This window comes from Macrobrachium nipponense, chromosome 5 (genome assembly GCF_015104395.2).
Source record: "Macrobrachium nipponense isolate FS-2020 chromosome 5, ASM1510439v2, whole genome shotgun sequence".
Taxonomy (NCBI): domain Eukaryota; kingdom Metazoa; phylum Arthropoda; class Malacostraca; order Decapoda; family Palaemonidae; genus Macrobrachium; species Macrobrachium nipponense.
In genome coordinates, this window is record NC_061107.1 from 131,068,182 (window position 1) to 131,079,471 (window position 11,290).

Below are 11,290 nucleotides of genomic sequence, written 5' to 3' on the forward strand. Positions count from 1 at the left end.
AAGCTTTTGGAGCATCCGAAGACGTCATGACGATCTCCAAACTCTTCGAAGCCTTTCGCCTATGAGGTCTCCTCCATAAAACTCTGTTCTTTAGTATGAGCAAGAACTTAGGAAGTCCAAGCTTTTGGTCGGAATTCCGAAAATTTCTGGTCCATCAGGGCACTCTTGACTGGGGAAAATCCTCCTCAGAGGTCCCTTCCCTGGAGGAAGGCGGGTTTCCTTCCCGGCTGGGGAAGCATGCCTGGTACGGCACCCTATGGAAGCCTTTTCTCAATGGCACCCTTGACAGAGGACAGACATCCTTCGAGCCTTGATTACTGGAAGGAGGCAGATCTCCTACCAGGCTGGGGAAGCGGGCCTGATGAGGGCCTGAACCACAAGGTTGAGGGGCACGAAGGTGCCCTAGGGTAGCCTTTCCTTGAAGGCAAGTAACATACATCGCACATGGTGAAAATATTATGTAGCATACATCGCACATGGCAAAAATGTCACATAACATACATCACACATGGTGAAAATGTTATGTAGCATACATTGCACATGACAAAAATGGCACATAACATTCATCGCACCTGATGCACTACTGTTGAATTTTTGGGGTATATAAAAGTTGCAGATTTTGGATTGAGCTTTATTATTTTTGTTTTGAAATGGACTTAGTAAGTATTTCTAGAAATTTGCAACAAAATTTGGAACAACAGCAGGCACTACTGGTGATGGTCCAGGACCGCCAATGTCAGCTTGGGAGAGGTGGGTGATAGAAACTGATGAGCAGAGGGAGAAATGATTGACTGCTGGTAGAGCAAGGGATGCACAAAGGTGGTGCACAGAAACTGATAAGAAGCGGGAACAAAGATTAACTGCAGAGAGGCAAAGACTACCGTGAAGGTGAGCCACAGAAACTGATGAACAGCGGGAACAAAGATTAGGAGTAGAGAGGCAAAGACTAGCTCAAAGGTGGACCACAGAAACTGACGAACAGAGTGAGCAAATGAGCTGCTGTCAGAGCAAGGAATGCACAAAAGCAGGCTACAGAAACTGCTAAACAACGGGAGCTAAGATGAACTGCAGAGAGGAAAGACAAGTTCAAAGGCGGGCTACACAAACTGATGAACAGCAGAAACAGAGAATGGCTGCTGACAGAACAAAAGAGACATAATGACGGGCCACAGAAACTGAAAAACAACTAGCAAATGCGAGCAGTAGCTAGCATCTGCTAGGTAAGGGTGATTTTTTAAACTTTATAGAGCTACCTAGTACATATTTTAAAGTTACTGATTCATCATACAGTATTTTCCGAATTTCTACACCTAGGGCTACTTCACTATAGGAAAAGTAATTTGGGGCTGGTGTGTTTCTAAACAAGAACTTGGAGCTGATATAGTGATCATTCTTCTAGAGGGTTGAGGGTTTGCATCCTGTCTCCCAGGGCTGTGAAAATCACTGGCTTTGTATCATGACCAGTTATCGTCACAGTGTACGGGTTGTGGTGGGGGTTTAGGGGAAGGTACTTTTTCATTACATATGCATATAGTGTACTGCTGATATTTCCATAAGGTATGTTAATCAGATGGGTGTAAAAATTCACAGCTTCTTCCAGGTGGATACTTGAACGTGAACAATTGGTCGCTCAGAATGATGGCATATCTGACTGCACATCTGTCAACTACATTTAATGTGGTACAACTGAAAACAAACGCATCATCCTCCGTAGAAGGATCGCCCAAAGATTTACCACCTAACTATACCGAAACTTCAGTGAAAACGCGAAAGGGTAGGCAAGTCCGAAGCACAAATTCTGACAGTCAAGAAACAAAGGAGACATCCTGTTTGAAAGTATCGTTAGATAAATCTCTACTGCGTGTTGGACCTGCACTCATCCTTTGGCGGCTCTGGGGTGTTAGGGACGTTGGTCTGTTCAAAGAGGTGAGTTGATAATTATATTATAAATTGATATAATGATGTTTTCTTTATTTCAATATGAAACATTCGTTGTGCAAGCACGTTTAATGATCAGTATCTAATAGCAATGATATTTCTTTCAAGCGATGCTCCTATAGGTAATTTGCTTCCGCTATATGAAATCGAGTTAGCTTTTCAAACTGAAGATTCATTAAGGAAGAAGCTGAAAAGAGTCACTGATGTCTTGTTTTAGATAGTATTTGAAATCATTATAATGTAACAAGATAAGGAAACTTCTTTTTCAGAGCTTGAATGCGTTTTCTTGAGGGTTAACAAATTGCATTCATTGTTGCTAGCAGTGTGTTTTTCATGTACATTAATACCTACCTCTTCTGCTTATCATGTTCCCTCTGGACATAATTTTCAAGTCCAAATGATATTATAGATATCATACTGTCTTTAAATGTAACACTTCATTTGAAAAAAAAAAAAAATAATCCAACAGGGGAGTGGTGTCATCAGTGCACCTCACGCGGTGCATTGTGGGTAAAATTAAAAGGCGTTTGCTGTGTACGTTCAGTTTCTAGCTCCACCTACTTTTTAGCCCTTCATTGTATCCCTATTAGCGCTTCCTTTTTTTTCATCTGTCTCTCCTACCTATTCTCTCCTACCTATCCTGAGGGATTTTCTGCCCTCATTCCGATTGACATAATTCATCTTTAATGGCTATACTTATTTATCTTACCGCCTATCACTATCAAACCCTCCCCTTATCACTGTCTTTTGCGCTGAATGGCTGACAATACCCGAGTGTTTGGCTTATAGCCTTAATTTCACGATTCATTGATTCATTCATTAGGAAATATTCTAAAGGTGACCCACTTAATTCTGAATTTTACTGGTGCTCGTAAGCACTGTCATAAATTAAGTTTTTTCCTTTAAATCTGTATTTAGTATTTATTATTTGTTATATTCTCATCCATTATTCTTCTTTGGTTTTGTTTCTTTTGTAAATACTGAGGTGATGTGGGCAGGACACAACAATTAAAGGCTGTCATGATAGTACAGTTGGCATGTGCCTTGCAGCACATAGCTATGAATTATTATTCATTTGATTTCTTGCGTTTTCCCTATAGTCATTGTTACGCTCCACGAAATGAAGAATATAAATCTAAGAAGGCATTGGGTGGTATCTTAATATAGAAACCATTATGAAGCAAAATAAGGAGCCAGTCAACTAACTGACATAATCAAAATACTCTTATTCAACGAAAAGAAAAAAAATCCTTTTCTTTCTATAAAAGAGCCTTTTGGTATTTTGTGGAGACTGAAGGAAAAAGTGGAATTCGGTGTTCAATATTCGTCACATGAAAAGTAGAAAAAAATACAAGTATCATACTTCATCATGCTGAGGATTATATAAAAAAAGACAATGAGTTCAAAGTTTTTATTTCTCTGTTCGACGTTACTTGAAAAAACGTGTAAGCACCTATTGATATTGTTATTCATTGCCGATAAAGAACATGTATTTTTTCCTATCTGTAAGTATTTTTTAACTTGCGAACGTTTGGTCCTTGCAGTAACTGATAAATTTACTGGAAAATCTTATTACCTGTGGTAATGATCAAGATCTCGGAATGATTTAATGGTGTTGATAGTCGCACGTTCAGCTTTGTCATTCTGATGAACTTTAGTTTTTATGAGGAAGAAACATAATGAATAACCTCTATTTCTGTGACGGCTATTTTGAGTTTTAGAGAAATACATCTAACGGTTTGATAGCGTGGCCATTGTAATATATATATTGTGATCTTGCAATTATGCAATTATTTCTTTCTGTCCTATCTATCTATCTGTCTGTATATCAATATATCTATATATACATACATACACACACACACTATATATATATATATAGATATATATATATATATATATATATATATATATATAATATCTATTCTATATATATATATGTCAATCAAAATAAGAAATAAAATATGAAATATTATCAATCAGATTATACTGATGTCCTAAAATTAAATTATATGTTTGCTTAACCAGACCACTAAGCTAATTAACAGATCTCCTAGGGGCGACTTGTAGGATTAGATATTACGTGGCTAGGAACCAATTGGTTACTTGGTAATGGGACCTACAGCTTATTGTGAGATCAGAACCACATTATATCGAGAAAGTAATTTCTAATCACCAGAAATAAATTCCTATGGTTCTGCATTGGCAGAGCGGGGAGCAAACTCGGGCTACCAAATCGATAGGCGAGAACACAACCCACTCGTCCAATGAGGAACTATACTATACTCTATTGTTTGTAGGTATTCAGTGAAAACTGGGATGTCGGATCTTGGCTACTCCTCACAGATGCAGTCTACTTAGGAGATCTTGGACGAATCTACTTTCCCGCCGATAACCGGTCCTTTACAGCTAGAATAGAAGAAGTTAAAGACCTTGACTACTGGGAAAGACTACAATTCTTAAAATTATATAGTCTAGAAAGGAGAAGAGAACGCTACATGATAATTCAGGCATGGAAACAGATAGAAGGAATAGCAGAAAATATCATGGAACTAAAAATATCAGAAAGAGCAAGCAGAGGTAGATTAATAGTGCCCAAAACTATACCAGGAAAAATAAGGAAAGCACACAGGACATTAATCCACTACGCACCAGCATCGATAATGCAGCGTCTATTCAATGCGTTGCCAGCTCATCTGAGGAATATATCAGGAGTGAGCGTAGATGTGTTTAAGAATAAGCTCGACAAATATCTAAACTGCATCCCAGACCATCCAAGATTGGAAGATGCAAAATATACCGGAAGATGTACTAGCAACTCTCTGGTAGACATTAGAGGTGCCTCACACTGAGGGACCTGGGGCAACCCGAACAAGATGTAAGGTCTGTAAGGTAAGGTCTGTACTGAATTATGAATCAGTTTGTTGATAAGCTAGAAAACTCCTGAAAACATCTTTACTGATTTTCTTCATCTTTGATTTAGGCCTTTTCTGCGGAACAGAGGCTGATTAAGAGTTTCCTTGTACCCATGACATCATAGATATTCATCTGGGGGACGCTGATCTATTAACATATCTATTTTTCACTTCAAATGCAAAAATGTAAAAATACAAATTTGAGGGACACAAGCAGTTTGTCCTAGTCAGCGTGGCTATAATATAATATCAACGATCATGCCCAAGGACAAAACGTTTATAGCCTTTAATTTTATCATTATCATTATTAATGGAAATAAATATCTATGAAATAATTATACAGAAAGTGGAGTATTTTTTGGATCGTAATATTTTTCCTTATTTTTGACATTTCAGTCAATGAAACACTGAAATTGGATTTTTCCCTCTGCTCATAGGAGTACAGAAAAGATATTCCACTAATTGGTGAAAAATATTGCAGCGTATCAAAAGAATTAAAGATGATTTAGTCTCGCTGATTTAAATTAATAATCCACTGTCGGATTTCATATAATACAGAAGACGATGGTTACCACTGATAGCTTGCATTGATTACTGTAGGAGTTATAGTTAAATTTATATTGGATTGATATTGATCGAATAAGCCTCGTAGCTCTGCTGATCATGGTTATTCCAAGAAAATAAAAGCCTTAGAATTTTTTATTAGGTTGCTTGTCAGTTGAAATTTGAATATCCAAGAAACAAAACGATATCTGAAAGTAATTCGCCCTTTCTTTGCGATAACATACACAAACGTAGACGTGACAAGAGAAATTACGGCGAAAGAAAATAAAGCGAATTATTTATTTTGTATTGCTGATTAAAAAGCAGCGTTTCTGTAAGATACCTGTAAATCTACTTCGGTTATTTACGCTCTTAGACAAGATTACAGAATTTGGCGCCTGCTGGAACAATTCATACTCGGAGCTGATGTTATTCCATATCAAATATTTATATGAGGTAGTAAATTTGATATCGTTTTAATCTATGCCAAAACTTAGGACAAATGGAATAGAATAGAACAGAATATAGAATTTAGGCCAAAGGCCAAGTGCTGGGATATATGAGGTCATTCAGTGAAATGAAAAAAATCTTTGAGAGGTTGGAAAGTCAAATGGGAAAAGAAAATATGAACGAAGGTACAGTAAAAGGAATGAAAAGAGGTTGTAGGGGAAGGACGACTGGAAATAACCCAATCAGGTCAAAATATGTTAAGTACTGAATTATGGTGCGAGAAAAAGATCATAATCTCTATACAAATATTCCGAATGCGTCATTTACTGGAGTACAAAAAATACTCGGGTATTGACGAGGACTGTCGGACGCTGTCGCTGCATTCTTATGTATAATTTGACATTCCAAGCAGTATATTTAGCAAACACGATACAGTTGTTTTGTACTTACAAAGAATTTAATTCCAAGAACGGAAATCCATTTGTCTGTTGCCGCTTTTGCTCATAAAAGAGTGATTACAAAGTCCACAGAAAAAGTGGATTACGTATTACAGGGGGTTGCAATTAAGTACAGTAGACATTACCAGTAAACGAATTGAATATTTCAATTTGACAATTTTGACAGTAACTATGACGAAGATAACCATTATTGTCATGAGTATCATTATCATCAAAGTCCAGTGTTAAAAGAAGGAAATAAATGACAATTTTTGGATTAATGACTGGAGAATTCAGCGAAAAGAGAGAGCGAGAGAGAAAAAAGGACTTATATAAGAACTCAAAATCGTCGCTCGAAAATCAAGAGAAAAAAAAAATCTTTTAGCAAATTTCGTGATTCCGCAGAACTTCATATTCATCATGAAACAGAAAATCAAGAATGCATTATCGAATGAATAATCAAAGGAACGAGTCCTAATTCAGTCATGGTGTGGACGCGCGATGTTTTAGTATAGCATTATTGATCCCTGAACCAACACCAACCAATTTCTGAAGGAATGAATCTTTCCAACCTGCTACATTATTTTAACACGAGATCCCCAGCATCACAAAGCTCCAGAGATCCACGTAACTGAATCAGCTTCTTTCGGACGTGATTTATATTCACGAATAGAGCAAAATTTTGATATCGTTATAATCAAAGCTTGGACAATACAATTTGCATAAGTTCTCGTCTTTTCTGTGACTGTATTCTACAAATATCGTCTACCTCTGTTCTTGCACTTTTCTGTACACCGTTAACGCATGCTGATTTTTGAAGAGTAGAATTATAGTTTAGGACGTAAACAGTGATTGTATACAATGGTAATAAATCTTATTTACTCAGGCGGTCATGGCAACCTTTACCGGAGACGGCAGTATCATGAACTTGAGAGAAAACTATCAAGCGGATGCAAATTTACCTCAAATAACCCAGATGATCGGGCGCTGGTGGACGAAGGAGGCCCTTCAGCAGAACAACAAGTCACCTGATTCATTATTCGACTGGCCTCCAGACGCAAACTTCAGGGAGACTATTTCAAGTCACGGTGCTATGGTGACTTTACAAGGTGACCCATCGACGAGGCGTAGGAATCTGACTGGGCTGCATCTTCAGTGCGTTACCATAGAGGTCAGTGATCTAATGTTCCCGTTCTAGATATTAAAAAAGATATAGTTCCTCAAACGAGCATTATTTAGTATATAACAGAATTATGTGATATTTTGTAATGTCCTCCTTATTAACCTGGTTTTATATTTATGAAATTCATGGCGCAAGAATTGTATTTTCGAATTGCAGGAAAAAATATCAATTGTAGATAAGTAATTCCTCCTGCCCGCAATAAAACTTGAGGATACCATATTCAAAGTAGCTTCAAATGTATAATTAATAAATGGCAGAGCAGTTATTGTCATTCTTGCTATTTTTTTATTGTTCAAGAAGCTATAGACTAAAGAAATAGGAATATCTATATATCCGCGTAGGCCTCATCGCACTGAAAATGAAATAATACAGATTCATATCTTTACTGATATATTTTCATTTGGCAGTCTCACCCTCTAACTACCTTTCATCGTCATGAGAGCGGCTGGTTTAGGGTTGATGGAGTGCTCATATCCGTAATGGATGCATTAGCGAAGCATTTCAACTTCACGTATGTTCACCTTACCTATTCTTAAAATAAAACTCAGTGAATACACGCAAGACGGAACGAAATAAATCTTGAAGTATAATTGTAAGTTCATCAAATATGCTACATTAAAACTCAGTGAAAACACGCAAGGCGGAATAAAATAAATTTTGAAGCATAATAAATTGTACGTTTATCAAGTGTGCTACATTAAGTAATAATGCAAATAAACAAGCAGGTAATTTGTCTCCTTTTCCGAAACGTGGAAAGTTATAGCTGCCACGAAGTGGGCGATGGTCAGTGGGGGGCGAAGTTGAATGGCGAATGGAGTGGGATGGTGCGGGAATTACTGGACGGAAAGGCCGACATCATTGTAGCCCCACTTGACATGACTCTCCTCCGAAGTGAAGCTGTCGATTTCCTAGTAGCTCTGACTTCAGGCTGGTAGGTCGCTGTGGTTTACAGTTACAGTTTTCATGTACAAATACTGAGGGTAGTTGGGTCCAGCAGTTCCGGTTTCCAACGTAAAATATTTTAATTTTTTATTTTAGATTCATTAGTAAATGAAAGCCTAGAATTTCAAACTTGACCGCAACATATAAATAAGGTTACGTGTTAATCAAGCTATAGGTTTTGAGCTTTCTTTTGTACTACCATCACTACTAAATTCAACTCTTGATTAAAATGATAAATTCCTTTGACCATAAGAATTCGTTGTCACCCAACTTTAAGCTGGAAGATTGAAAATGTTTACCGTTCTTAGGTACAAAATGGTAATGAGACGACCAAATGCACAAGATCATGTTTGGACGGTGTACACGAGAATCTTTTCCACCGGGATCTGGGCACTGCTGATGGCAATGGCAGCCACGATGGTCTTTCTCTTTTATTTCACAATGAAATGCAAACACAATTATCCTCGTTTTACGATCGTGGAGTCCTTCACAGCAATATGCGGATTTGCGTGTGATCAAGGCAAGTAGGGGATAAAACTGACGTGGTCTGGCCTAATTAGAGATCCTATGGTATGATTGCATTATGCCATAACTTACAATAAGCGTGGCATGCTTACTGAAAAGTGGGATAGCCCCTTCAGTGCGTCTCATGCCCTGCACAGTAGGCATTACTATAAGTTCTTTGCAGCATCCCTTCGGCCCCTGGCTGCAAACCCTTTCATTCCTTTTACTGTACATCCGTTCATATTCTTGTTCTTCCATCTTACTTACCACCCTCTCGGAGCAATTGTTTCATAGTGCAACAGCGAGGTTTAAACCTTTCGACTATCAATTTCTCTTTCAGCGCTGGATGACCTCATAGGTCCCAGCGCTTGGCCTTGGGCCAAATTTCATACTCCATTCCACTGAACACTGGTAATTAGTATAACAATTTTGAGATGTTCTACTACTTTGAAAGTAAAACAACCCTAGTGTCAAGACCACATTGTTTGCTGTCAATGGAACGGAAAACAAACGCCAAGTGGCTAGTTTCTTATATCGCATTCAAAGTAGTCTAACAGCTAGTGTTACCCACATAACTGTTTCCTACAAGCTCCACGGGTAAATGTATTGTATTTTAAAAGCTTAACTATGTTATTGTGTCTTGAATTTGATTCACCTGTATCATTTACATTTTATAAATAAAGAAAACAATAAAGAAAAACCCAAGGGACATGATTCATGTGTAAGTAATTCCAATATGACCATCCTTTTTCAAAAATTACCTTTCAAATAATGAATGAACTTTTTTGGAGGCCTGCGATAGATATCTGGTAAGAACATGTTTTCCAGATTGTTGCTCATTAGGAAGTATCTTTCTTTTGTCTCTTGGATAACATTTATGCCCGTGGATCTAAAAATCTTTTTTATAATACTACATTTTAAACGTATCCATAGCGAAGAAGAAATTATTAGCTAGTTTAATTTACCAACCTAATAATTCTCCTATTTAACATTGACTATATTACATTAACATTTCTTGTGTAACGTTTGACCTCCAAATGAAGCGCGTTGATATTTTATTATATTTAGATGGTATATTGATAATCCTTTCCCTCAGGGACCGAAGTAGCGTTTCCCTTTACGTCAGGTCGCTTGATGGCTTTTGTGATACAGACGTTCTTCAAGGTTATCGGAACCTATTACACAAGCGTCCTTGTCTCTAGTCTGGCTGCTGGGTTGCCAGATCCTCACTTGGTTACGTTAAGAGATGTCCATGAGAAGTCTTCTCTGACGTTTGGGCTTCTAAAGGGAATGGCTACCATAGAATACTTCAAGGTATGACTTAAAAGTACTTCTGGAGGAATGTCAAGTAAAGATTTGAAAAAAGATCTAATGGAAATGTCGATTAATCAAAGCTGATTGATGCTTGATATGCTAGATATGCTCTCCCTACTGATAATTTTGCTTTATATGCAAAACCAACTGCTTCATGAAAGTTGCAATCTAATTTATCAAGGAAAAGTATCAGTGCTTTGCATTACAGTTTGCTTGCAATAACATTTACAAATATAATGTACCGGAAATGAAGAACTTCGGACTAAAGGCTTTGCTACATGGCAACGATATTTAGCTCTTTGTCTTATTGCAGGGACAGCAACATTAATCTTCTCAGTAGTGAAAACCAACTTGTGTATTAAGAGTATTTGAAGACCTGTGTTATCAACATAGCCTTAGCTGTTGCTGATATTTGTTTTTAGAGGCTTAATTGAAAACTGTAACTTTGTATCCCTTGTAAATAATAGTCGTGGTAATTGTAATAAATCATGCTCAATCTCAAGTTCGTTCTCTTCAGAAACTTTGGTATAATTGTCTTGTCTATCAAGTACAGGAGTCTCCTGACCCTCTGCACCAGAGTGTGTGGCAATCAATAAGAAAAGACAACTTCGCGGCCCTTTCTCCTGACCTTCCTTCAGGAATCGAGAGAGTGAAGAGTGAGCCTTATGTTCTGATGGACTGGGAGCTCCGTCTCATGCACAGATACGGAGGCGATTGCGAACTCTTCTTCTTGCCTACCTCCTACTTTGAGGTTAAATCCTCATTTGCTCTTCGGAAGGGTTCACCCTACGTTTCTCTCCTGAACATGGCGTAAGTTGAAAACCAGACTGTTCATATTTCTTAGGGTTGTAAGATACAGAAATAAAAATCACACATATCATTAAAACCAAGGCAACTGAAAGTTTAGACAAACCTAAGGACCCTCACAGTTGTCATCATCGTTATCATTAATCATTGTCGTCGTCGTCATTGCTTCCAGCAACGTCTGACACTAAAGGCCCTAATATGGATGAATTTTTGTTCAGTAATATTAAATACCTAAAAAGTCCAATGGGATAAACTCT

At 37.6% G+C, this 11,290-nt stretch overlaps 1 protein-coding gene across 1 annotated transcript; it reads left to right on the forward strand.

The window, feature by feature from the left end:
* The first annotated feature begins 237 nt into the window (after window positions 1-237).
* On the forward strand, window positions 238-11,040 carry LOC135215941 (probable glutamate receptor). The gene is made up of 7 exons (XM_064250896.1): window positions 238-381; window positions 1,591-1,926; window positions 7,170-7,454; window positions 8,192-8,397; window positions 8,717-8,928; window positions 10,009-10,226; window positions 10,780-11,040. The coding sequence occupies exons 1-7, from the start codon at window positions 238-240 to the stop codon at window positions 11,038-11,040; spliced, it is 1,662 nt and encodes a 553-aa protein (XP_064106966.1).
* Window positions 11,041-11,290: the final 250 nt, after the last annotated feature.

What these genes read in the sequence shown, in the direction of transcription:
- LOC135215941 (XM_064250896.1), top strand. Translation starts at nt 238, where the DNA reads ATGCCTGGTACGGCACCCTATGGAAGCCTTTTCTCAATGGCACCCTTG. An exon ending in ATGAGGGCCTGAACCACAAG is followed by an intron (nt 382 to 1,590) that starts GTTGAGGGGCAC and finishes AAAAATTCACAG; the next exon opens with CTTCTTCCAGGTGGATACTT. An exon ending in GTAGCTCTGACTTCAGGCTG is followed by an intron (nt 8,398 to 8,716) that starts GTAGGTCGCTGT and finishes TACCGTTCTTAG; the next exon opens with GTACAAAATGGTAATGAGAC.